This window comes from Neltuma alba, unplaced genomic scaffold, assembly GCF_004799145.2.
Source record: "Neltuma alba isolate B1F8T4 unplaced genomic scaffold, ASM479914v2 tig00002178_pilon, whole genome shotgun sequence".
Taxonomy (NCBI): Eukaryota; Viridiplantae; Streptophyta; class Magnoliopsida; order Fabales; family Fabaceae; genus Neltuma; species Neltuma alba.
This window is the reverse complement of record NW_021632769.1, coordinates 206261-232718: the sequence shown is the minus strand read 5'-3', so window position 1 is coordinate 232718 and position 26458 is coordinate 206261. Positions and strand designations below refer to the sequence as shown.

General features: G+C 35.4%; 3 protein-coding genes across 5 annotated transcripts; 2 read left to right on the top strand and 1 right to left on the bottom strand.

Annotated features, from left to right (window-relative positions):
- The first annotated feature begins 13540 nt into the window (after window positions 1-13540).
- LOC114719128 (cell division control protein 2 homolog) lies at window positions 13541-14848 on the top strand. The gene is made up of 6 exons (XM_028904590.1): window positions 13541-13608; window positions 13805-13968; window positions 14056-14149; window positions 14256-14309; window positions 14497-14585; window positions 14727-14848. The coding sequence occupies exons 1-6, from the start codon at window positions 13543-13545 to the stop codon at window positions 14818-14820; spliced, it is 561 nt and encodes a 186-aa protein (XP_028760423.1). The 5' UTR covers window positions 13541-13542; the 3' UTR covers window positions 14821-14848.
- A 1018-nt stretch (window positions 14849-15866) lies between these two features.
- On the top strand, window positions 15867-19363 carry LOC114719524 (cyclin-dependent kinase A-1-like). The gene is made up of 9 exons (XM_028905040.1): window positions 15867-15871; window positions 16386-16640; window positions 17116-17233; window positions 17483-17650; window positions 18262-18425; window positions 18505-18592; window positions 18661-18717; window positions 19005-19089; window positions 19205-19363. Exons 1-9 carry the CDS (start codon window positions 15867-15869, stop codon window positions 19252-19254), a joined length of 990 nt encoding a protein of 329 aa, XP_028760873.1. The 3' UTR covers window positions 19255-19363.
- An 815-nt stretch (window positions 19364-20178) lies between these two features.
- LOC114719660 (uncharacterized) lies at window positions 20179-25947 on the bottom strand. Of its 3 annotated transcripts, none has more exons than XM_028905176.1 (7): window positions 25793-25947; window positions 25373-25529; window positions 24412-24532; window positions 23487-23812; window positions 21603-23355; window positions 21224-21474; window positions 20179-20435 (listed from the first exon to the last, which is right to left on the bottom strand). In XM_028905176.1, the coding sequence occupies exons 1-7, from the start codon at window positions 25888-25890 to the stop codon at window positions 20364-20366; spliced, it is 2778 nt and encodes a 925-aa protein (XP_028761009.1). In that variant the 5' UTR covers window positions 25891-25947; the 3' UTR covers window positions 20179-20363. The 3 variants fall into 3 exon arrangements, with proteins under 3 accessions (XP_028761009.1, XP_028761015.1, XP_028761022.1); XM_028905182.1 differs by lacking the exon at window positions 20179-20435 and adding an exon at window positions 20537-21079; XM_028905189.1 differs by lacking the exon at window positions 20179-20435 and having other exon boundaries at window positions 21260-21461.
- Window positions 25948-26458: the final 511 nt, after the last annotated feature.

The following is a 26458-nucleotide window of genomic DNA, read 5'->3' as shown; positions in this document are numbered from 1 at the left end:
TGAGTAAATGTAGACTTCTTGGTCATTCCTATGTATTATATTTGCCCTTGGCAGATAACATCAATAACTTTGCAGTACGTGGCACCTGAAGCCCTACTTGGCTTCAACGCATGTTGATTGGCAGCTGATATGTGGTCGGTAACTTCTCCTTTAGAAAACATAACTGTTTATGCGCATAAATTACCTGCTTAGCAATCAAAATGACGGGGAAATTTCAATGTGACGTTTGTTAAATACTCCAAGTGAGGATTCCTTCCTTCCCTAAATTTGAACCAATGGTATGATCATTGAAAGTATGGTTGATAAATCATATTTTTATATGTTTTATTCTTTTTATTTGGTCTTTTTAGTGATGAATTTTGACTAATAGAGATTAATTAGACTATTCTATTTTATTATCCATTTTAGTGATGCACTTCAAGTGTAATCACCTGTAACTTTGATGCAATAAAGTTCGGTAATGAGGTTATGTATAATTTTTTTATTTAGTTCATTCCTCTACGGTTCCATGTGAGAGTTTTATGCATTTATCAATTGATTTAGATATTTAGGATTAGGCTAACTGTGATTTGCAATTACTTTATCGCTGTTCTTAGTTGTTTGGCAGTGTGAGTATTGCTAGACTATTTTTTGATTGACATTTTGATTTTGGGAAAGTTTGGTAGTTTGCATATTCACTTAATTATATCAGAACATAAACATTAGTTTAATTGATGAGTTTTGAGATGAGGACGGTTTAGCATCATAGAGCGAAGTTTTTTGATTGAGCTGTTATTTTTTTAAGTAATTTTTTTAGTTTTGAATTGCGCTTTTGTTAATTAATATTAAATCAGTTTTTTCTTACACAAATATATATCTTTTAAAAACCCCAGTGTAATCTATAATTTTTTGTTCATTTGATTTTTCAAGTCAACTGGATAACTTAGCTCAAGATGGTGGCCCAGATTACATTTTACTGCAAATCCAGTTTTATAGTTAGATGCGGATGCGGATCAATGGCTTATTTGATCATAATTAGATGTCATGTTACAGAATCTTTGAAAGCTATGAGATTTTTTACCAGATATCATGTGTGTGTGTGTGTGTGTGTGTGTGTGTGTTGCTCCGCAGGACTTGGCAACCAAATTTCACTGCTTGGAACCAGAAGGCTTTGATCTTATTTCCCTAAGTTTTATCTCTTGCTGCTAATTGCAAGTCGTTCAGAAAAATAATTCCTGTGAGTTAGTATTGGTTATATCCACTGTCAAGTCTAATAAATTAGATCCTCTGTCACTATGCATTTACGTATAGAGTAGTACAAAAAAATACGAGACACAACTTTTATATTTGTCTTCAACTATATATATATATATATATATATATATATATATATATATATAAAACACGAGTACGCACGTAAAAATGCGGATTATGTTCATCATATACAACTTGCTTTTTTTGCGCTATATATAATAGCTATTAAATCTAGCTAGCTAGCAAACCGATGTTCTTTTGTGTCTTAACTTCAGTAGGGCCTAATTTAATTTCAAAAGTTTGGTCATTGATTGTACATAACATTATCAGTCAAAATAAATCGTTGGTCAAGAAGGAAGGCAAACGAAAGATTGGGACACGAAAGAGCCAATCACTGGCCAAGGAGGAAGTAATACCGGAGACCGCGACGAGTTGACAATATATGAGTTGAGATCTTTGTGATTACACATCGTCGTATGGATGCATGGATGCAGTAGAAAGATCGATCGCCTTTTTTTTTTTGTTTTTAAAAAAAAATCATCAATAGAAGTCGTACATTTTTTTCCCCACATGATGACGGTTAAAAAACAATATTATTTTAATTTTTTAGATATTTGCTATCAAAATTTTCAATAATGTGAAATAGCACGCGTGACTGTTATATTTTCAAATTTATAATTATTTCGTTGATTACGTGAAAATATTTCTTTTCTTTTCCAGATAAGAAATCCCCTTCTGCTTTACCTTCCCACACATGTCCGCTGTTATTCTTCATTTTTATTTTTATTTTTGTTGAGGTCTATCCTATAACTAATTTTTTAATTTATGTGAATTAGTTATATATATCTAGCTTTTGATTTAGGACCAAACAATAAATTTACCGTAATCCCCAGATTAACCCCATTAATTAACATCGTCACTGTTAACTTTTAGTCTGTGCTCTTAAAGATCAGAGAGGAATTAGATGCTCTTAAAGATCAGACTAGGCTCTTGTATATTCTCTCCAATCCGTTCTACAAGGATCCATATATATAATACACACAGGTATATGTGTGTGTGTCTCTGTGTGTGTATATATACCCCTTTCATTCAAACCTAACCCTCCCCGTTGTGCTTTCTTGCGTTCTAACTTGAGAAATCGGCATATATGTGTGTCTATATATATACACGCACACATTAAGAACTGAGGCATCTGTTATTATTTCATATTTCTTCAGAAATAAATATATATTAGAGTTAGGTTCATTCATCTGGGTGGCCCGAGAGAAATTACAAAATGATGAATTAATTAAGAACATTGAACTTCATTCCTGACTGCTTTCCCAATTACATGTCTATTAATTTTTCCGTGTATCGCAAAAAAAATCTGCGTATATAGAACATTGAAACTAAAATCTTTTTCCACACCATTCATAGGATTTGAGCTGACATCGTATGTGGAGATATAATCCATAATTATGCTCAAAATTGAAGAGAGGGGATATTTACCTCTTCACGCGGTTATAGATATTTTCCAAATTGAATTTCTTTTTGGTATAGGCCTTGAATTTCTTCCCATAGTAACATTGGGTAATTTGGTCACCGTCGTTTTTTTTCAAAAAAAAAAAACATCGTATTTATTAGGCAGAAAATCAATAAAAATAAATAAGAATGAACAGTATGTAGACAGATTTTTCGATACACATTGCATGAAGTTTTTTTTGGGGCCAAACATTGCATGGAATTTATAGAGTGACACATTGACGGATAAAATGATATATCTGAAAAAGAAGGTAATGTTATGATTTTTCAGATACGATATATGTCTATTTCACCAAAAAAAACAAAAACAAAAAAGGTGAGATGGATAATACAAATTAAATACAAATATTTAATATATTTCCACTTTCATTGGTTTCATGCCTTGAGACGCCAAAACGAACCAATGAACGAACCAAACGTGAAGCAGTTACTTCTCTATCCGTTTTGGCCGGGAAATGTTGTTTTATAAATCTTCGACGATCACTTTCAAGAATCGCAATCGCTAGCTCCCTCTTCACTCTCTGCATTCCCTCTTCACTGATTTTTTCCCAGTTCTCAGTCTCACAATGAGCGGTATCCTTGAACAGACCAACGTATTCAAATCTTTGTAAGTGTTTCTGGAATTTCGATTCCGATCAATCAACTGCTTTCGCTCCTTTTGAGTTACAAGATTCCATGCAAATGACTTTTATGGATAGTATTCTCGATCAATCAATAATGTTGTATATCTTTTTCATTCTTTTACTGATACTCTGCAGGTTGTTGGGCTGTTTGGAATGCAGAATTTGGTATCGTTGGAGGAGTTGCAAAGCAGATCTGAATTTAGATCAGTTCAACATCAGGGTTATTGAGCCAGTAGGATTCGGTCCGTTTAGGAAGGTTTATCGTTGTCATGAACTGGACAGTAATCGAGTTGTGGCAGTCAAGGAGGTTTACGCTGGTGACGAAAGTGAAGAAGTCATGATAGATGACAGAATCGCGTTTCTTAAAGATTGCAACCATCAAAACGTTGTCAGGTTTCCAACATTGTTTAGTTATATTATTGCAAATATAATAATCATTCATGGAAGAAAAGTTCAATTTTCTTGTTTTCTGGAAAATTGGGTCATCAAAACGTTGTCATCAGGCTGATTACTGCATAATCTTTACGTACGTTGGATTTGAATGAAAACACTCGAGAGAATGATATTGCTCATGATATGTATCTCTTCATTTCTTCAGGTTGCTTCATACATTGAAAAGGGGATGTTATCTCTATCTTGTTTTTGAGTATATCAGCCCAAATCTGTACTATTTCATGAACCTACCAGAACACTGTAAATATCCAAAACAAAGAAATGTAAGTTAATCTTCCTGTTGAATATTCCTTGTCCAGCTTACGCTTTATATAGTTTATGAATATTGCTTGTCCTCGCAGTATTTGTTGTATCAGATACTCGCTGCTGTAGCACACTATCATTCTCACGGGCTTCTCCTCCGAGATCTGAAACCGCAGGATCTACTAATGGATTTTCGTGATGGTTACCTCAAGCTAGGTGATTTCGGTTTGTACGGTGCATTCGGAGATCCTGAGCCTTGTGATGTATGATAATACCACCTATCTCTCGATTTTGTACTCCTATACAAAATGTAGAATCACTTGGGGTTTTATGTTTATTTAAATCACGTATATACATAGGTGTTTATATATATAGATATATAGTCGTTTCTACTGCTCATAGCACTTATTTACAGATACCAATTTCCGAGTATACTGCGCCTGAGGTCTTGCTTGATTCATATCAACATTCACCGGCGTCTGATCTGTGGGCCGTAGGTTGTATATTTGGAGAGATAGTCATCGGGAAGCCTCTATTTCATCTTGGCAAAAGCAATCAGGATCAGCTAAGGACCATTTTCCGGTAAGTTCTCTACCTCTGGTACATTATTTTATGTGTGTGTGTGTGTGTGTGAGATAGTTTATGTGCTTGATATAAAGCAATCAAAATGACAAGCGAATTTCATCGTTATGAAGTTTGTTAGGCACTCCAACTGAGGAATCTTGGCCAGGAATTAGTGACCTATGCCCTACACTTACCTTCTATCCCAAGTTTGAGCCACTGGTATATATGATGTCAAAACACAGCTTGTTTTTTCATTCACTTGATGGGTGGTTGTAGAATCCTGAAGGGAACGAAGCTACGAGTTTTGACCATACCATGCATATATCTGTTATATTTTGCAGAACTTGTCTTCAAAGTTTCCTGATTTGGAACCAGAAGGCATAGATATACTTTCGGTACGTAATTAAGGTTTAATTAAATGACTGGTATGATTAATTGTTTATGTTGATACGGATTCTTGCTAAGTTTTGTGCTAATTTTATTGTATGAGTGGCAGAAATTGCTGTGTCTTGATCCAAATAACAGAATTTCAGCGGAAGCAGCTCTTGGCCATGCATTCTTCAACAATGATTTGTGGTATACAAATTTACTGACTCCTTTACACAGACTCAAACACTAATCTGAAAGGTGTGTGTGTGTGTGTGCTCATTTTGGTTCTTCTGGTTCAAATAGAGCTGATTCATTTTTAATTTTCATTGATTGTTATTCGAAGCAAAACACTGATCAAGAGAAAAGTGATCCAAGACGTTGCTGGACCTAGTGGTACAAAGAAAATCGATGGTCATCCCGGAAGCTAATACTAGTTGGACACACCACAGATTAATCATTTTCATTTTACTGTCCCCAAATCATCACTTATGGAACGAGGAATGCAGAAGAAGAAGGGATTAAAAGCTGAGTTTCCCCGTTATATTCTTTTGCTACCGATAGGAGTCCAGGTTTTGAATGCTATGCGTATGTTCGGTTATTGCTTACATGAAAGTTTATGTAACTTTTGTCAGATGTAAGAATGGGGAAGTTTGTAGGGAAAGTTCTTTTGAGAAAGTTATGCAAACACATTCTATAAGTATAGAAAAATTTTGCGTTTTGTGGTTTACATGTAATTTTGAAGCCATGTAAGCTCGAACTTTGGGATATTCAAGTTAAACTTTGGCCTTCAAACATCTCATGTTGATTTTTTGAGGTGGGAGAGATTATGACACAAGAAATAAGATCATCATTATTTTGCATCAACTTTTGTAACTTTCCCATTTCTTTCTATGTCTCTTAAACTTGTGTTATTCCAAGAAAAATTGAATCCAATTCTGCTTCTTTTGTTCTCTTTGCATCACGTCTGTGTTCACTTAATTAGGCAAGTTTGTGGTTTGAATCCCAACTCTTGTATATGTAGCAATTTAGCCGGCGGATTTATGCTTCGGCCTCAATATCTCGACGAACTTTAATTTGTGTTTATCAAAATTTATAACTTTGATGAGTACCCTTTACGTGAAATGATTTGCTATGGAGATTGGTATTTGTTTGTAGAAACGAAATAGTTTAAAGCTTAATTATCATAAAGCACTGCTAAAAATAGATTTCGTTTTAATCTCAAGTAGACTTGCTCGAACGGTGTCATAAAAAGCATTTATCATACAAGTAAGTTTAATGAAAGATGTCTAAAAGAAACTAGAGGTTTTACTCCTTTGTAAAATGGGGAGAGAAGGTCTTCTACTTTTATACTTATTTACAGTCACATAAATCTTTTATATAAATATACAATTTTATTTTCATCTATTATTGTATAGATCATTGTTTTTCTGAAAAGTGTATACACAAAATAAAGGTGAGGTATTAAAAAAAATAAATTTTAAGATACAGTTAATAAAATTGAAGTTTTTATTAATTTAATCCTATAAGAATAGCCCAAAGTTCTGCTAAAAGGGAGTCACCCTCTGGAAGGCGGAGCATAAAGGCTTCCAAAGTATCACCATTAACATCCGTGATGATTCCTCCACACCCCGTTCTTCCAGTGGGGTGTGTGCATGCACTGTCGTCAACATGTATAGTAGCAAAACCTTCACTCAATTCTGGAGGATCCGTTCTTTCCATCCTTTCTGCACCTTTCAGGTTGACTTTATGTAGCTGAACCTTGGCCTGGAGAAATCCCGATACAATTGCTCTCGCTCTACTTAAAATACTAAGCAAGCTCGTGTCTTTATGTTCAAAAATCTTTTTATTCCTTCGTTCCCATAGTAGCCAGCAGATACAGGTAAATCCCGATGCTGGGTTTGGTAAGTGATCTCCACAATGCTGTAATCTCCGGACAGTCTCTGAGAGAATGCCCTCAGTGTGGTGCCCACACCAAATGCACGTTGCCGTTGTCGAAAGTCCTCTTCACCTCCTTTCTTTTATAAGCTCTAAATCGGTCCATTTTATAAGTTTCAGTTTGAATTTATCTTAATATTTAATATATTTTTTAATGTTGTTTTTAATTTTTTTAATCACATTTTTCTACATATTTTTTTCATCTTATTTCTCATTTATTATAAAGACATATTTAAAAATAAAATTGTATTTCAAACTTATTTATTTTTTTAAGTAATTTCAACCAATTTTTCGTTATCTATAAATTATTATTTATTTGAATTTTATAATAAAAATAGGAGGGAGTGTAGTAAATACCATTACGAGATCCTTATTATAAGTCACTTATTATAACTTATTCTCATATGCATTAAATTAATAAAAAAGGTTTAATTTATTCTTATTAAAATTTTTTCTCTTTTCATATTTGCAAATTATTCTTACATCTTTTTCCTATCTTTCTCTATTTTCAATGAGAATTAGACACAAATAATCATTAAATATGCCACTTATGTTTATGACAAAAAACTTCTCCTACAAATAACATGTATTAAGGACTGGGGTGATTTTGAAATGTTTCAAGCCTCATGCATGCTACAGATAAAAGATTAGGTGAAGGCCATTTTATAAATACTCCGAATCTTTTAATTAATTATAATATTTTGAAATCTATCATTAATTATGGTTAAGTGCATTCCTCCAATATTTCCATTCCTAACAGTCATTTCTGTGGATCCGCTGAGTGAATTTGCAAGTGCATGTCCAAAGCAGTGTGCATTAATTACTCCTCTACGTATCGATATTAAAGATTTTAATGACATTAATTTGGCCCCTGAAATTTAATGTCATTAAGTCAACCCCTGAAATCTTATTCCAATTTGAATTTATTATGTTCAAGAAAGTTACATTATTTTTTGTTAATTTACTAAAATTGATTACCATTGCTGCCTGCAGAATTAGTTAATTTGGCGGGAAAAACTGTCACTCGCTTCTTTCAAGCGTTCTTTCTGAATTGCGCCCCGTCGCTCACTTCTTATTACGATATATGCGAGCGATTTCTTCCTAATCTTTTACTCAAATCTCTCTGAGTATCCTCATAGTCCTGAATGTCTCTCTAAAGCATCTCCGTTTCTCTCTCTCCACTCTCTTCTCACAATGTGTGAATTCCTTCAAAATGTCCTGGGTTTCTGCGAATCTGTGTAATTATATCTTCATCTTTATTCTTGAAGTGATTGATGAGTATTTTGCGGCAGGAATTTGTAATTTCTGATGAATCTTGCGGAAGAAAAAGTTTAGTTCCTGGTCAATCAATGCTATATCTAATGGTCCTGTTTTCTGTTCATGCTTTTGATCTAGCCCGTAAAACTGAAAATTTTTCAATTCCGATCAGTCTTGCTGACGAAAATATTTATAGTACCTTCAATATTAGTATCTTTTCAACTCTTTTAATTATCTCTGTATGTAATTTGAAATTTCTGATGTTGGTTTTGTACACAACACAGGGTGACGAGCTGTTCGGAATGGGGAATTTGTAATCCCTGGATTGTATCGGCACCCAATTTAGAGGAATTCCATTACAAGGTTATTGGGGAGGTCAGAAACTGTGCGTTTAACAAGGTTTACCGTTGCTTTCAAACTTACAAGGAACGAATGGTATTCATCAAGGAGATTTTCATTCCTGACGAATATAATGTAAAGGCTCGCAGATCGATAAGTGCTAAATTGAATTTTCTTCGATTCTTCCATCACCCAAACGTTTTAAGGTTGGTCTTTAACTCTTTACTGATCAGTATTTGGAGTTATGGTTTTCGAACAGTAATCAGTCATGGGACGAACATTTCTTGTGTTGGATACTTTGCTGGTAGAGTTGAAGTTTGAGAGAAAAAATGCGTTAAGTATTTAATAATAAATAAAACATTTGATGAAATAATATACGTTGTTTTATGTATCAGGATGGTGGATGCGTTCAGCAAGGGAAAGTGCTTGTATATTGTTTATGAGTATTTTTCCATGGATCTGTACCATATGATTACGTTACCACCGGTCATGAGAGAAGCACAGATAAAAGTAAGTCTTTCTGAGATGTTATAGGTAAAATCTATCTGAAGACATTCTTACTTGCAAGAAGTCATAATACAATATAATTATCTTTTCTGTTCTTTCTTTCGTTCTTTGTTATCAATTTTCCCCCCGAAAATCTAATGCCTGCATTACAGGATCGTATGTGCGAAATTGTTTTGCCTCTTTTTTACATAACAAGTGTGATATAAAAGAACATTTTTTTGTCTACGTTACGGAATTGATAGCTCACATTCTTTTCTTCGTCCAAGAAGTTGGTTCTTCAACAGATACTCTCTGCTGTAGAACAATATCATTCTTATGAGATTATCGTCGGAGATATAAAGCCAGAACACCTGCGATATAGCCACTGTGAACGTTCAGTCAAGCTAGCTGACTTCGGCTTCGCCGGTGCATTTGGAGACCCCTGGGCGTCTTATCCAGTATGATAATATTACTCTTCAATTTTCTTTTTGCATTTGGAGACTGGCACAGTGTATAAAATTGTCTGTATCAGTAACTAAAGCAGCATTATTCAAAGGTAGTTATCTGTATAAGTGTGCTCTATGCAATCAATGTCTTCTTGACAGATAAAAACCTCCCGGTACAGTGCTCCTGAACTCCTGTTTGGGACTCGTCGATTTTCAAAGGCAGTTGATATGTGGTCTGTGGGTTGTATATTTGGTGAGATGGTAATTGGGAAAGCAATATTCCAGGGCACAACTCCAAGGGAACAATTGATGTCAATTTTCCGGTATTTTACTTGTAACAACTCAAAAAACATATATATATTGTTTATGTGACAAATATGGTCTTGAATCATGCTGTTAAAATAACAACGGAATTTCAATATGAAGTTTGTTAGGTACACCAACTGAGGAATCCTGGCCAGGAGTGACTGCGATGTGTAGAACACTTTCACGCTTTCCCAAATATAGACCAAAGGTATATATGATTATCGAATTGAAGTATGGTTTATTTCTTCACTAGATTCCTCAAAAGCTTCACGGTTTTAACCTGGCATCTCTTGTTGTGTAGAACCTGGTAGAAGAGTTCCCTGGTTTGGAACCAGAAGGCATTGATCTTCTTTCCGTAAGTTCAGTTTTCCCCTTCATTCGTACATCACATAATCGTTCTTTGCTTTTCATGACTAACGAATAATTTTATTGTGAGTGACAGCAAATGCTTTGCCTGGATCCAGAAGGAAGAATTTCAGCTGAAGAAGCTCTTGATCATGAATACTTCAATTTAAGAGGGGGTCCGGTGAGGTATATGTTAAATCTTTTTGGCCTCGTGTTCATATAATGAAGGTTTAAAAAGCTTGGGTCTCTATCAGCCCACGGTGTGAGTTATTAAGCTAGAACTGAGTCATTTTCATTAATTGTTATTCAAAGGGTTACGCAGAGAAGGATTCTGCAAACAGCAGAACAGATGGGAAGGTTTAGTCCGCCAGATCGAAGATGCTCGTATTGATGATTTTGGAGTGCAGTAGTGTCATGGCAACATTTTGAAGTTGTAATCAGACATTTCTTTTATCTTCTTTTTTTTTTTTTTTTGAGTGAATGTTATCGGATTTTTCTTCGATTGTGCTCATTCCCTTCACATTTTGGAGCAGTTCAAAGTTTTCTGTCTAATTTCTTGTGGGGTATTCATTATATATATTTTCCTTTTCATTTGAATTTGAATCGCTTAGGGTTCATCTTTTAATGTTCAATGGAAAATAATGAGGGTAAAAAAAATTATTAATCAACTCAAAATTAAGTCTTAAAATATCCCATGTTCATTTGCCTAATCCAATGGATCAGTTGAGACTTGCTAACTAAGTTGCTTGTGGGAAGATAATCTTTCGATTTCATCTGAGCATTATTATTAAATATTTAACCAAGATCTTAAATTCAATTTTCATATCAATATTTAACCATTATCTTAGCCTCATATATGCAAGAAATTATGGGATGAACACGGCTGGCCTTTATATTATGGTTCACAGTACGTAGTTATATATACTATCTTTGATCCTTAATATAAGAGTTAGTTTAACTTTCAATTTAGTGCTAACTATAAGACTCAAATTCACTTTATCTCTTATATTTATTTATTCATTTTTAAACTAGTCCTTATAGTAATTGCACATGTTAAATATTTAGTCAAATGACATTTGATTAGTAAGTGTATTTTGAAAAAGACAATACCTATTTATTACAAATAACTAACTTAACTAGTAATTAATTTAACTATTTTTTTAATCTAGTTAAATTCATCAACTAATTCTTATATTAGTAACAAAAGGTAACATATACTCTTATTTTAGTGTTCACGTCAGCTCCTCATAGATGAATGGACAAGTCGTTTGATTTCTTTTCCCTCTAAAAATCAGTTGTCCGCGATTAAAAGCTAAAAACAGGCAAGACTATAGTGACAAAAGTACTTTTATTTTATCTTCACTTTTACAATTAGCACTTAAAATCAAAACATGGTCAAATTTCAGAAACTAAAATTAATATTAATATAAAAAAATCATATAATAAATATTGGGGGAAAATTAACTGAAAAAAAAAATTAATCATTTGAGATTAATATGTTGTTAAGGGTAGAGTTCTGAAAAAATATCTTATAAAATTAAGAGACCAAAAACTAAAATTTTGTATAAATTATGCACTATAAAGGTGTGCTTTTGCTGTACTATAAGCTTAAAGTAAGATATAGCTATATGTCTCTTCAACATATGTATTAGAAATTCTTAGGAAATTATAAAAGATAGTTTTATAGAAAAGAAAAATGATTGCAAACTTTTTTGGTTGTTGCAGAGGGGTTTGCATTTTTTGTTTTAGTGTTTGGATGGACAGATGGTATATAATATATGCTTATATACATGCATCCACTATGTACTAGTAATCTACAGAAGGAGATTGCCCTGTTGGCAAACAAAAGAAAAAAGAAGAAGAGAAGGGGATTGCCCTTTCTCACGTAACGTCGACGTTTCGTCCCCGTAAATGATGGGGACTCTTTTCATTGATTATAGTATTTATTATTCTGCAATTTATTCAATCAGCCCATCATCAATTGTAGTTAACCTATCAAATTTGATGCCTGAAATTTTGCTTCATTCATTTAACCTATCAAATTTTATTGCAATTAATTAACTAATTTTGCCTTTATAAGCGTATAATTACACATTACACAATTAAGGCGGGAAATTCCGTTCTATTATCTTTCAAACGTTACTACTTCTGAATTGCGCCCCTTCGCTCAATCTCTTCTTACATATATATGACATATGTATGAGTGATTTCTTCCGAGTTTAATCTCTCTAAGTATATCTTCTCACAATATGGGCGTTTTCTCTCCCCTCTCTCTTTTCACAATGAGTGAATGCCTTCAAAATTTCAGACATTTCTGCGAAACTGTGTAAGTATCTTCGTCCTTAATCCTGAAGTGATTGGCTATTTTGAGTTTAGAAAATTTGATCTGTGATTTAGATTGTTGTCTCGGGTAAGAACTTTCTGATAAATCTTGCTGAAGAAAATGTTTACATTCCGGTATTCCGGTCAATCACTGCCATCGGATTGTCCTGTTCTCTGTTCCGTGTAAAACTGGAAATGTTTAGATTCCGGTCAATCTTGATGAGGAAACTGTTTCGATTCCACTCTGTGGAAGTTAAAACTGCAAATGGATTTTATAAACTTTACTTTCAATCTTTGACGTAATTTGAATTTGCTGATCGATGTTGGTTTTCTTACACAACCCAGGGTGATCACATGCGGAATTTGGTATCCATGGTGGTATGAACCACCGCCACCAAAATTGGAGGATTACAAGATTATTGGTGAGGTTAAAGATTGTGCGTTTAACAAGGTTTACCGTTGCTGTCGACGTGATAACGACCGAAAATTGGTAGCCATAAAGAAGATTGTCAATCCTGGAAATAATGAAGCATTCCGACAATCGATGAGTGGAAAAATTGCATTTCATCGGTTGTTAAGTCATCAAAACGTCGCTAGGTTGGTCTCGGACTCTTCACTTTTAATATTTCTTTCAGTATTTCAAATAAACAAATGTTCGATGAAATAATAGATAAGTTGTTTTTGTATCAGGATGCTGTATACAATCCCCACGCAAAATTACTTGTATATTGTTTATGAGTGTTTTTCCGATGATCTGTCATATTTCATAGAGCAACCAAAGAACCTTAGAGTTCCACTGATAAAAGTAAGTTAATCTTTCTGAGATCTTGCAGGCAATTCGTTAGAATCTTCCGCTCTTCTTTAAAGCATTTATTCATAAGTTCGTATAGTTGTACATCTGAAACCAAGTCGTCTTGCCTCTTTTTAGTATAATATACTTGTATATCAGATATAAATTCTTTCTGCGTATACTAAGCGTGTTTTGGTGATTGATGGATCAGCGGTTGTTTCATCAAATACTCTCTGCAGTAGCTCATTATCATACATGTGAGATTGTCATCGGAGATATAAAACCAAAATACTTGCAAGTGACGTCAAATATGGAGATCAAGCTAGCTGACTTCGGTTTCGCCGGTTCATTTGAAGATCCTTGGACAACTTATCCTGTATAACTCCGATCCTTAGTTTTCTTATTGCACACCTTATGCAAAGTCGACGCTGGTTTAGATCAAGTTCTTTGTATTTTCTTATTGAGCGTCATGGTTTTTCATTGGAACTTACAGTAATTATTTTGAAAGTTATACATGCAAACCAACAGTGATATTTGAAAATCAAATTCTATGATGACTTCCCTCTTAACAGATAAAAACTTCAGAGTACAGTGCTCCTGAACTTCTTTTTGGATCACGTCGATATTCAAAGGAAGCTGATATGTGGTCTGTCGGTTGTGTATTTGGAGAGATGGTCACTGGGAAACCTGTATTCCAGGGCAAATCTCAAGAGGACCAATTGAAGTCAACTTTTCGGTAACTTCTACCACAAAAAGTGCGAACTTAGCTTGTGTTTCAGTAATAATGCTATCAAAATTATAACGATGGAATTTCATTATCCAGTTTGTTAGGTACCCCAACTGAGGAATCCTGGCCTCGATTGACTGAGATATGTAGTCGTAGGACGCTTTCATGCTTTCCCAAATGTGAACCAATGGTATGATGATCATCAAAATATGATTTGGTTGCTTACTAGATGTTGTGTTGTGGATTCCTCGAAAGCTAACTGCGGGGTTTTTAACCTTGCATCTCTCGTTGTGCAGAAGCTGGCAGTGAAGTTCTTTGGTTTTGAACCAGAAGGCATTGATCTTCTTTCCGTAAGTCCGTTTTGCCCCTTCGTTCATATGTAGTATATTGTCCAATTCCTGCTCTAATCTAAAGTAATTATTAGCGTTCAATATAAGAACGAGGAAGTATTGCATGAAAGGAAAGTGATTAAGACAGCGGGCAATAAAAACTATTATACATTTTGTAAATGTTCTGTGCTTTTATTGTGCATGGCAGAAAATGCTTTGCCTGGATCCACGCAGAAGAATTTCAGCTGCTCATGCTCTTAAACATGATTACTTCAAAGATTTCAATCAGAGGGGCAGGTATGTTAACTTCTTCTTCTTCTTCTTATTATTATTAGTATTACTACTACTACTATTATTACTATTCCTATAATTATTTATTACTACCATTATTAGCTTGAACTGATACGTGCATTTTCATTAAATGTGGACGCTCCGCAGTATTGTTATCCAAACGAAACCACCCAGCAGGATTTTAAATGCAGAAGCGACGGGAAGTAGCAGCAGCCAGCAATTTAAAAGATTCTCATATTAATGACCTCAGGGTGCAATAGAAGGAATACTGTGGTCAGAAATAATAAAGAAGGATAAATTTTTCAAGTTGTGTTTAGATTTCCCTGTGACTGTGTATGGATCGTTTATATGGCTCCTACACTTGCACGTCTTGATTAGGAAATTAAATATGCATCTTTTAATGTTCTATGAAAAATAATGTACACATTGAAATAGAGTTGGAAAATATTCAAAAAATTATATAAGTTGATTAAATTCCGTTTATGAAAAAAAAAAAAAGAAATTTAATTACCAATGAAACTAAATTTATTTGGCAGCCCCCGCTCTGTCAAATTCAAACCGAAAGATAAAATAGTTGTTTATAATTTAGGATATGTTAACTAAAAATGGATTTGACAACAATAGTTTACGGGCATCCCCATATAACTAGATAATGTGATGATAAATGTTGGGAGTTTCACTAAACGTAGTGAATTCTGAAATTAAGAACGTTAATGGTTAACTAAATACTTAACCGAAGGTAAATACTCCCTCTGACTCTATTTATAAGAACAAACTTTGCGGTATTGACCTTATCTACATCTCATTAATTCAATAATTCCATTCTATTATTGGAGCTAGACCCACATGATACTTTTTTTTCCCTTTTAATTCCCATCAAAGTATGCATTATTCATGACATATTCAGTTCACAAAACAATGGAATTTGTGGGGAAAAAATTCTAATCTAACTGAATTTTTCTTATTCTATAACTTTTTAATATTATTTATACCCAATGATTATGGTTTAATAATTTTAATCCTTTTTTATTTTGATAAATTAAAATAAAATAATTATTTCTAATTTTAAAAATTATTTTTATTGAATTTTTGTCCATCCAATTATTTATTTGTCTATTTCAGAAATACGCATAAAATCCCTTGTACTGTTATGCAGCTGCGTTCTAATGGGCCAAATCAATTGGGCCACATAAACGAAGCTATTGCTGGGCTTTTTTTGTTTTTGAAGCTATTGCTCTTGGCAAATGGCAACTGGGGATTCTGTTATTTCTCTCGTTTTGGCGGGAAATGCGGTTTATTAGCTCTCATTTCAACAATCACTCCTTCTGAGTTGATTTCAGTATTTCATTCTCACTCCTTCCCTTCCAGAGCTATACTCTCTTGCTCTCTTCAATAAGACAACTTTCTCACTCTCATTCCTACGATGATTAATTCCCGTCAAAATTCCTCCATATTCATGTCTCTGTGAGTATCTTTATTTCTTAATTGCTTTAGTATTTTGATTTTGCAAATCGGATCGAGGTTTGGATCTTTTGTTAAATGTGTGTATTTCTTGATACTTGCTCAAGAATATGTTCAGATTCCGAGCAATTATTTTTATCGACCTGTCCTATTCTCTCTGTTGTTGCATTTGAACCGTGTATTCCAGCAAAATATATCATGCCTCTTTTCCCGAGAAATCATAAAGTTAAGTTTGAACCGGAGATTCGTTTTGAACTGGAAATGGTTTTCGGTCGTATATCTTTTTTTCTCCTTTAAATTACCTTCGTAATTTGTATTTGCTGATCTTTGTTTTTTACTCTGCAGGTTGATTCGCTTTCTTGAATGCAGATTTTGGAATCCTTGGAGGAGAAAACTGGACCTTGATCTAGAGGAATTCAATTACAAGGTTCTTGGTGAGATTGGAGACGGTGCATTCAACAAGGTTTACCGTTGCGTGAATCGTGAAAATGAACGTATCGTGGCCATCAAGGAGATTGTAGTTACTGTGGAAAATGCTCGGGCCTTGTTAGATAGAAAAATCTCTTCCCTTCAACAACTGCAACATGTAAACGTTGTCAGGTTGGTTCTCTGTTGTTCAGCTGATTATTTCTGCTAATGGTCTGGGAGCCTTTACTCTTAGTATTTGGAGTTACGACTTGCAGGTAATAAATTAATAATCAATCATGGGATGAAGGTCAGTTACTCGTGTTTTAGATAAGTTGTTTGTATTGAAGAGAGCTTGCCGGTGATAGTTCTGAATATTTGGACAAGTTAATAATAAGGTGAAAGAAGGGATTACGAAGCCTTGCTCACAATTGCTTTATGAATATTTTCAATCTCAATATGTCGCTGATTGAATAATTTTATCTAATTGGAGGGTCATAATCAGTTCACTTTTGATTGGAATGAGGAGTGCGAGTCAGACTGAAAATCGCATAAATATTGACTTATGATCGCCAAAACATTTTATTCAGATGCGAAGTATACTGGAGCCTAAGTCATGTTTAATTATAGCCAAAATACTTGATTAAATACTATATTATGTTTCTATCAGGTTGCTGGATACGTTCAGGAGGGGGCAACGCGTTTATATTGTTTATGAGTATTTTCTGTTTGATCTGCTTTCTTTCATTACTCTACCAAATCATCTGAAGAATCCACTGCTGAGAATCGTAAGTTAGTCTTTCTGTCGTATTCCCCCTTAAACATGTTAGCAAATCCTTCCCGTAAGGAGCCATAATTTAATAAAATCTTTCAGATACAGTAAACTTGTTCTTTCTTTCACTTATATATTTCTCTTAGATCATGTATTGGTGATCAACATAAGCTCGGCAACAGAGGCCGACTCCGGCAGTCTTAAGTGCTATAACGTAATTAAGATTTCTGAACTCACATTAACCTGTTTTGCCTTGTCCTAGCAGAACTTTTTGTATCAGATAATCACTGTTGTAGCATATTACCATGCTCAAGGGATTCTTCACAGAGATTTGAAACCGCAGAATATACTCGTTGATTACTCTTACCATTTAATCAAGCTAGCTGATTTCAACTTGGCCAGTGCATTTGAAGCTCCTGAACAATATTATGCTGTATGGTACCCCATCATCCTTTTGTTAGTTTTTATGTCTTTGTTTACTAGGAGTTGCCAATGAACGAGTGGTCCCCACCCCCACTTTTTCATGCAAATATTATTGTCTCCTTTAAAGCATGGTCCCTGGCTGTAGGAAACCTTTGAACATACTGCTTCGTGTTACAAAATGTTTGATGTTTTCATCGACGTCAAATTGGCAGGGTTATCATGCTGAAAGTTATTAACTAGACGTCACGAGTTACTTGCGACCAAAAGACAAAGTCCCGTCAATTGCATGCCATACATACATACATATATCTTTGTCCATCGCATGCCAGATGCATGTATAAGCATGACATGATGCCTAGTACGTCTGTGGAGTCTTAACTCTGCCAAAACATTACATCCCAGGGGACGTTCATTTAAAATAATAACATGAGCAGAAACGCCGTGAGTTTGTTGGGTGAATACTTTTTTTTTTTCTTTTTCTTTTTGTGATAGGTGAATAGTTTTCTTTTGTTTGCTTGTTTTTGTTTTGGTTGGTAATGAATATTGCATTCTTTTTAATTTTGTAGTTCTGGACATATTGGTCGTTGTTACGTACTCATATCTATCATATAATAATAGCAGCTAACAGCTGTGGAGTACCGCGCGCCTGAACTCTTACTTGGACATAATGACTATTCAAAGGAGGCTGATATGTGGTCTGTGGGCTGTATATTTGGAGAGTTGCTAATCGGGCAAACTTTATTTCCCGGTAAAAGCGAAGAAGATCAATTGAGAAGAATTTTTTGGTAACTTCTGCTTCAGAAACATATTTTCCAGCTAGGTACTAACGATGCAATCAAATAACAAGGGAATTTCAATATGAAGCTTGTTAGGTACTCCAACTGAAGATTCCTGGCCCGGAGTGACTGCACTATTTAGTTCAATTTCTTCCTTTCCCATATATGAACCAAGGGTATGATTATCCTGTTGTAACATCCTGGGAAACTAAAAGGTTTTGACATTGAGTCTGTTACTATGCAGGGCTTGGCAGTAAAGTTCCCTGATTTGGACGACCCAGCAGGCCTTGATCTTCTTTCCGTAAGCTTCTTGCTTTTATTGTGCCGCAATAGCATAGCAATTTTAAACTTCGAACCATTGAAACTGTATTTAGATGGTGTATATTTTATTATAATAATGACCCTTGGGCCTTGGCCTTGGCCTTGGCCTTGCCTACACTGTTTCATTCATACACGTTTAAAACGAATGAAGAAAATTAACAGATCCAAAGGAAAGTTCAAAGACGGACAATAAAAAAATACATGTAGAAAAATTTCTTGCTCTTTTCACTGGCCAATTGTATTTCTTTTCTTTTTGGTGCACGATAGAAAATGCTTTGCTTGAACCCAGACCAAAGGATTTCAGCTGAAGATGCTCTTAATCATCCATATATGATCAATGTACCGAGATTAGGTATACATGTATCTTCATTTTTGGCTCTTCTTTCTCGTACACCTCTTTCTTTAATGCGAAAGGTCTATGTGAATCATTCAAATAAAACTGATTCATGTTCATTTATTGTGCATAGTCAACGAAGCGAACCAAAGAGATTTCCAGGCGCAAAGAAGGAATACTTGAGGTTATTTGAGGCTTGCTAAAAGTCGGCGAATTCAAACCTTCCCTAGATAAATCAATTCGCTGTTCAATTTGTGGTAGGCATGAAAGTATAATACTCTCTTCATACTTGATAGCAGAGTACTTACAGGCAGAAAGCCATGGGGGACCTTTCGCTCAGTAATTCTCAGGATTAATTGGTCACTCCATTTTGTGTTTTTACTCCGACTGGGTTCACTTCACACTTTGGAAATGGTAAAAACCGTTCCAATTGATTGCAGCAGTTCTTCTAATTTTCCCTTTATACTTCGTAGAATTGCTTTATATTATTCTCGCTTGCCTTATGTTCTATTACCTCCAGTTTTTAATATAAGACTTCGTTTGATTTTTATTTTGATCTTAAATATAAAACCCCAATCTATTTTGTCTCCAATATTTATGCATTTTTTTTAAGAGTCCTTCTAACAATAGTAGTTCTAGCCAATACACTTAATTAACAAGAATATTTTAGGGAAAAAAATACCTATTTATGACAAATAACTAACTTAACTTCTTTTCTTAATCCCTTCAAATTAGTCAATTGGCTCTTATAACTAGCATCGGAGGTACTATTAAACTTTTTAAACTTATTTCTTTTAAACCTCTCTTTAAATTGAAATAAGAAGGCTTTATACTGTTGACGAAAACATAAATTAACATTGAAAATTGTAATACATTTGTCAAGTATTAATATTATTCTTAAAAATAGATAAATAGTACCATGATCACCACACAAATTGACCAACTATATTGATAAGTGCTATCTTATCCAAATTAATATGACGGACCAAACAGAACGTTAGCCGCGCTATCAGGTTAGTGTTAACTTTTTTGGCCGGCAGGTTGGTGTTAACTAATCTTTTCTCTCATTGAGACCCTATGCATCCACTGTCACCTGCTATGGTTCAATAAGGCAATTTATGCAATAATGCTTTTATTAAACCAGTATAAACCAATCCAAGAATACAATAGAGCATTAATGGCAAAGAAACTACTTCTCACATTGGAAGAAACGGATAACAAACGGTAGATCAAATCTAGAAAGATGATCATAAAATGGACTGAGATATAAAATTCATTGTCGAACAAAATCCCTAGTTTTTTCCGCGGCTTCTTACAAAGGAGTTGCTTGCTAACAATTTCTGGCTGGGAGCTAAACGGTCACCCTGTGAAAAGTTTACATGTTAAGCTGCATCAAACTTCTAAAACATGCAATGAAAAAGGAAACCCCTACTCTAACGTGCTGCAAAATAAAGCCTTTTTTTTCTCAATAAAATGTTCTTCCATAAGGATGAAAATGAGAGATCTTTATGCATCCAAAGAGATTGCAACGTCAAATTTTATGCTCTCAAGGGCCCCATCATGTGCTAATCACCGCATCTTACTGTAAGCTGATTACATATTTGAAAATGGCATACCAGAAATTGCTTGTGAAGACACTGGATGGTGCTACACACCTTACATGTATATGCCTAGTACAGGCTCTTCCCTATCCTCTGCTAAAAAATGAGCTCTCGACATTCTAGATTTCGGAAGGATGTTCACAGCTCATCAAAGACAGGATTGACAGAGAATTTAAGTGTATATATTCAAATAACTAATCCTACATCTTTGACATCTTGACTGGAACGTCATTCTAAAAATAAGAAGTCCTAGTATAATCAGATTCAGACAAGTAATAGCAGTTTAACTTTCAACTGCTTTCACAAATTCTCGCATCCTAATGTCCGTCTTCCATTGTTCTTGTCACTTGCTCTTACTTGATATGACCGTTTAAAATACCCAAACCCAATCTTGAATTGAATTAAATCTGAAAGTGGTAAATCATTTTAATTAAAAATTAAAGAAACGGAGTATTCCAAAACAGGAATGTTCAACTAAATTGACATCTAAACAGAGTCTTCCATTAAGCAAGGAAATAGGAATATACTGAGCACATAAAAATGAAACAAACCTTGCATAAAGATGCTGCTGACTCAGACTCCACAGTTTGCACTGGAACATGTCCAAGAGACAGGAAAGAATCCAAGGCATCCAAAGTCAGCTGCCACCCACAAAGAGCTGCAGCATCCACGCCAGAAAAGGAGCTAGGACCAGCACAACCTGCAGCTGCAACGTCCCTGTTCACCCAAGGACAATATTCATCGTGTTGTTTAATTGGATCAAACTCCACTCCTCCAGTAATCTTGTCCCTATAAGGAGTCCCTTGGGGAGGGGGAAAAAGAAAAAAGAAAAAAGAGTTTTAGCATTCACATTGTTGTGCATCATAAGAGTAGTGACAGAGAGAAAGCACCGTCAATATAAATTGACTAAAGAAAAATACTAAGACATACCCATATCATCCGCAACTAAACAGCCTGATTCAACACATGCATTGTCATCAATATGAGATGCCTTCCCAGTCTGAGTAACTTCTTCTTTCGATGCTTCATAGGCAGAACAAACAATAGCATTGCAAGAAAGAGATGGATGGGCACCATTTTCATTACCCAACACCTGCATGCTACTGCAAGTCTTCTCACCACTTTCAACAGATTCAACCTTAGTTGAAACAAATTTTGAGCCACTGTCGGTCCTCGCAGTAGATTGAGACACCACTGCTTGACTATCCCCTTGACGATCTTCTTGACTCATTTCTTCAGGCACAAAGTCACCAGTTTGTCCATGAGGCAAATATTCACCAGCCTGACCCTGATGCTCAATTCCTTCAGCTTCTAGCTCGACATCACCCAAACTATCACCTCGATGGACTGAAATATCAGTCCCATGAATTTCTGCTTCATGGCTAGCGCCCATGCCAACACTTCCCCCACTAATACCAAAACTAGGCCCATCCCTAGCAGGTGTAGTCAATGTGTCCGTGTTCAAAACTTCCCCACAGGCATTTGAACTGCTAACACCTGCATCAGCTCCTGCTCTTTCCAATACTGGTTGGGACCAGGCACTATTCTGGGCCTGGTAGCTGCTATTTAATTCTGAAGTTTCATTCAATCCAGCAGAGTTGAAACTGACATCATTAACATCTAGAGGAACATTTTCAACACTTTCCATTGATTCATCATCTGAATTGTGATAAACAGTATCCATTGCAATAATAGAAGATGCATGTGTGGATTCCCTGGTACATGGGATGCCAACATTATCCCTATCTGGGTGAAATCGATTACCTGTGCTTGCATCTGCTTCTATTTGGGTATCCAATGAATGGCTAGGTACTGCACCAAAAGAATCTCTCCTACATGACAATTGGATTTTCTCTGAAAGACTAGGATCTCGGGCACGCTTGCAAGGGCCTGCTGAATACTGTTGATCACCGGTGACTTCATTATTACCACAATCAACACTAATGCCTTCAGCACTGTTTGCCTGCTGCCAGTGTGGACGTGGTCTGTCAACTGTACTTCCACCGTCATCTAGATGACGTTTACGTGTATTTGGGCCTTGTGATTCATAAGAAGCTGCCCGGTCACCAACCTCACTTCCAGAAGGTCTCCTAACCATCGAAAACCTTCCTTCACCAGCACCAGGCACTTGATCTGACGCCAAATTTATGTTCACCTGGGAACAAGATAGCCCATCGGTCACTTTCAGATTTGCATCTAGACTTTTATTGGATACAAGTTGTCTCTTATCAGGTGTAGCGGCCTCGTCATGGTCATCACTACACTCTTTTTCAACACCATCAGCAGCAACCCATTCATTGATTCCACTAGCTGCACTCAATCCACGGGTTGATGTCATTTTTTTGCTCAGTTGAGGGGTATCAGCACTACAGGGAGCAAGATGAACTGGACAGGGAACAGTTAAAAAATCCCAAACTCTAACTGTGGTCCCACACAAGCTACAATCTAGCAAAGGTGTCCTAGACTCACTATTAAATTCTGAACCCAGTACTTCATTGCCCCCCGTATCTTTCCTGGATGTTGCTGAAAATTCCTTTCTGCTTGGTGTGGGATATTGTGCAGATCCTTTGGCTGGATCAGAACAGTAATCGTTTTTGGCAGATTCAGCAGACTGTTCTTCACAGTCAAGCACATTAGGAAGCCACCTCGCCTCCCATCCACAGAGACTTATGAGCTTTTGTGCCTGTTGAAGTAAAGGTTCAAGTAAAATCAAGACAACGATTAAACTAAAAAAATTATACGTATATATAGATAATCAGATATTATAAATGAGATTGATTATTGATATAACTGCAATATCTGAGAGTATCTTACATAAGAATATGAATGAAGACTCTGTTCTCCAGAATAACCAATAGAGCCCATATCTCCAGCTGCCTGAATTTGCAATTGAGCAAGAAAGCAATCAATTTGAGGGCCATGTGTAAGCCGTATCTGCTCAACTGCAGATGAAGATACAACAGGGAGGGAGTAGAACTGCAAGAGTGCATCACACCGATCCTTAAAACCTCCAATTAGAGCTGAAGGTGATGTAGGAGGGAAATGCACCAGGCTTTCTGGACAGCTGTTGCCTCTCCAAGGACAAGTGACATTGTGTCCTCTATCAAGCCCTTCAGAAAATTCTTCACTGGAAGCCTCAGCTTCATCGAATACATGAGAAATGATAATCAAGCTCACGAAGTATAATTGGGATTGAGTAGAATAAAATCAAATGAAAAAAAATGGAATAAAGAATTTGGACACAAGAGTAAAGAATCAAAACAACCAAGAAAATATTTACTTTTCCAATTTGGAAAAACTACATTTGATACATCTACACTCAAAACAAATTATAGGCAATCTCAATTGGCATATTAATATTAGAATATGCCTTTTATTATGTTCAACATCGTCTAGGGGTGTTTAGCTGTTTACTTAGTCCAGTTTTTACACATAATCACTGAACCATTGAGATTGGTTTGATTAGATTTAAGACCGACTGGTTTGATTGAGGAATACTAAACCAGACCAAAATGATTGATTTTGGAGTTTTAATTGGGATGGTACTGCTCATCAACAACCAGATACAACAAAAGGTCCCATTTTATACCACATTTGCAATTTGTATATAATAACAGACTTTGTAACAGATAGAGGAAGCAGTCTCTGGAATAAAGACAGACCAATGAGTAATCTATATCTACATACTTAAGTGGACTCCAGCAGTAAACAAAGGTCAAAAGTTAGCCATTAAACTCACCAAAATTAATAGCAGAAGCTGATGAGGTAAAATCTAATGTCGCACCACATATCTCACACTCAATCTTATTAACATCACTATTCACCCAGCCTCTCTTGGCACAAGCCAATGATCCTGCAACCTGAGAAGGAACAAGATAACACGGGAACATAAGTCTCCACCTTGCCAGACGTCATGCAAAGATAAAGGCAGCAGTGTGTCATCAATTAACAAATGGGAAGCCAAGTTTTCTCTGTGTGTGTGTGTGTGTGTTTTTTTTTTTTTTAATGCCACTGTTCTTCTCTTAGACTAACTGCTTCCAGGATGCTTGTAAGCGTTACAATTCACATGGCCTACAATCCATCCCACATACTTCCAGCAGCTCAAGTTATATAAAGACGGAGGTTTACAGAAAATTGACGACCAGCACTGGACTTGGACAAAACTTGAATTACTTGGAATCCAATGGAGGCATTTTCTTGAATGGTGGAGAAATGGTGCTATCCATAGATATCTAGGAAGACAAATAATTCATAAAAACCTAAACGGACATGTAAGAAAGTGCAATTAAGGTCTATAATAAATAAATGGTTATGGTGATCTCTAAAAATTCTTTCTTTATATAAGGAAAACACAAATCGGATTTCTGGTGATGATTTCTAACAAGGGCTACTTCTACAAGACTTTAGTCAAGACAGCACCCAATCTGCATTTATATAGCCCCAGTTGACGGTTTTCCAAAAAACGCAGATGCAATCATGAATGCCAGTAGTCCGCAGTCATGGGAGCAGTTTCATGAAAGAAGCACTAGCTGAGTCCCCATCAACAAGCTTTGAGAAACTATCTGAAGCTTCTAACAAAAAAAGAAAGATGATATTCATACAACTCGCTTATCATCAAGCGAGCTTTATGCAGGGAGTACTGTGTTTATATCAAAACTAAATATCTTGTATCGCTTTGACAAAATGAATTAGCCGCAGACCTTAGCCTTGCCAGTAAGCTTAAAGGAAGAAAGACGCCTGAGTAAATCCCTTCTCTCCCAAGGCCTGCATGAGATATTTGACCATCCATTCAAAGCAGTCCGTTGTGGGAATGAACCATCATTCGCTTGGGCAGCAGGTGACGAAGCGCCCACAGAACTGCAAAGCGTAAAAGAGAAAAATAAAAGTGTAAAATAAGAACTTCGATTCAATCATAAGACAAAATGTAAAAGCTTGGATTTGGCCCCGGTGAACAGAAAATTATATCAAGAAACATTAAAGAGAAACTAATTGACATTTAATTTTGCATAGTCCTATATCAATGTCAGACAAGGAAAGGAAAATTGGGGCTTTCAGCTACCAGTTTCAAGCATAACTCGCTATGCCCTAGAGAGGCAGAGACAGAAAGAGGAAGAGAGAACCTGGCAGCAGGAGTTGGAGGAGACGAGGGTGGTTTGGGTAGTGATGGATCATTGGCATTAGAAATGTTCTGCTTCGAGCTTACAATGTCTTCCTTCATCCTTCCCTTGCTTCTCCCGTCGACCTAATTGCCAGTTTCGGTAACCTCCTTCGTTGCTTCTCCTTTCCCGCGAATTCATTTCTGTTATTAAATTAATAATTAATAGTTTATTTGGGATAAAAGAAATTGAAAATGTATTATTAATTATTCATTTATTTTATTAAAAAAATGCATTTTTCAACCAACAAAAAAAAAATAATGCGTATATGTGTATAAAATTTAGTATTCCCATTGTTACTTCACTTTTTTGGCAACTCTTCATCCATGTTTTGTAAATTAATATAAAATCTACTTATTCATGGAATTATTGTTTTAAAAAATAAGCCTCCTTATCCGTTAGCCACAACCGAAACCATTTTTCCGCTTTTTATCCATATTTGCCTGACTTCATTTCTAAAACATGTCCAAAAAAAAAAAACTCTTCAGATCCTTAATAAAAGACCTACTTAACTAATTTAATTATATTATGAAAGTTAGGTAAGTTAGTTAATTATAAGAATTAAGAAATATAACATGTTTTTTCTAAAATAACATAATCATCTTTTTTAATATTCTCCCCCTATATTCT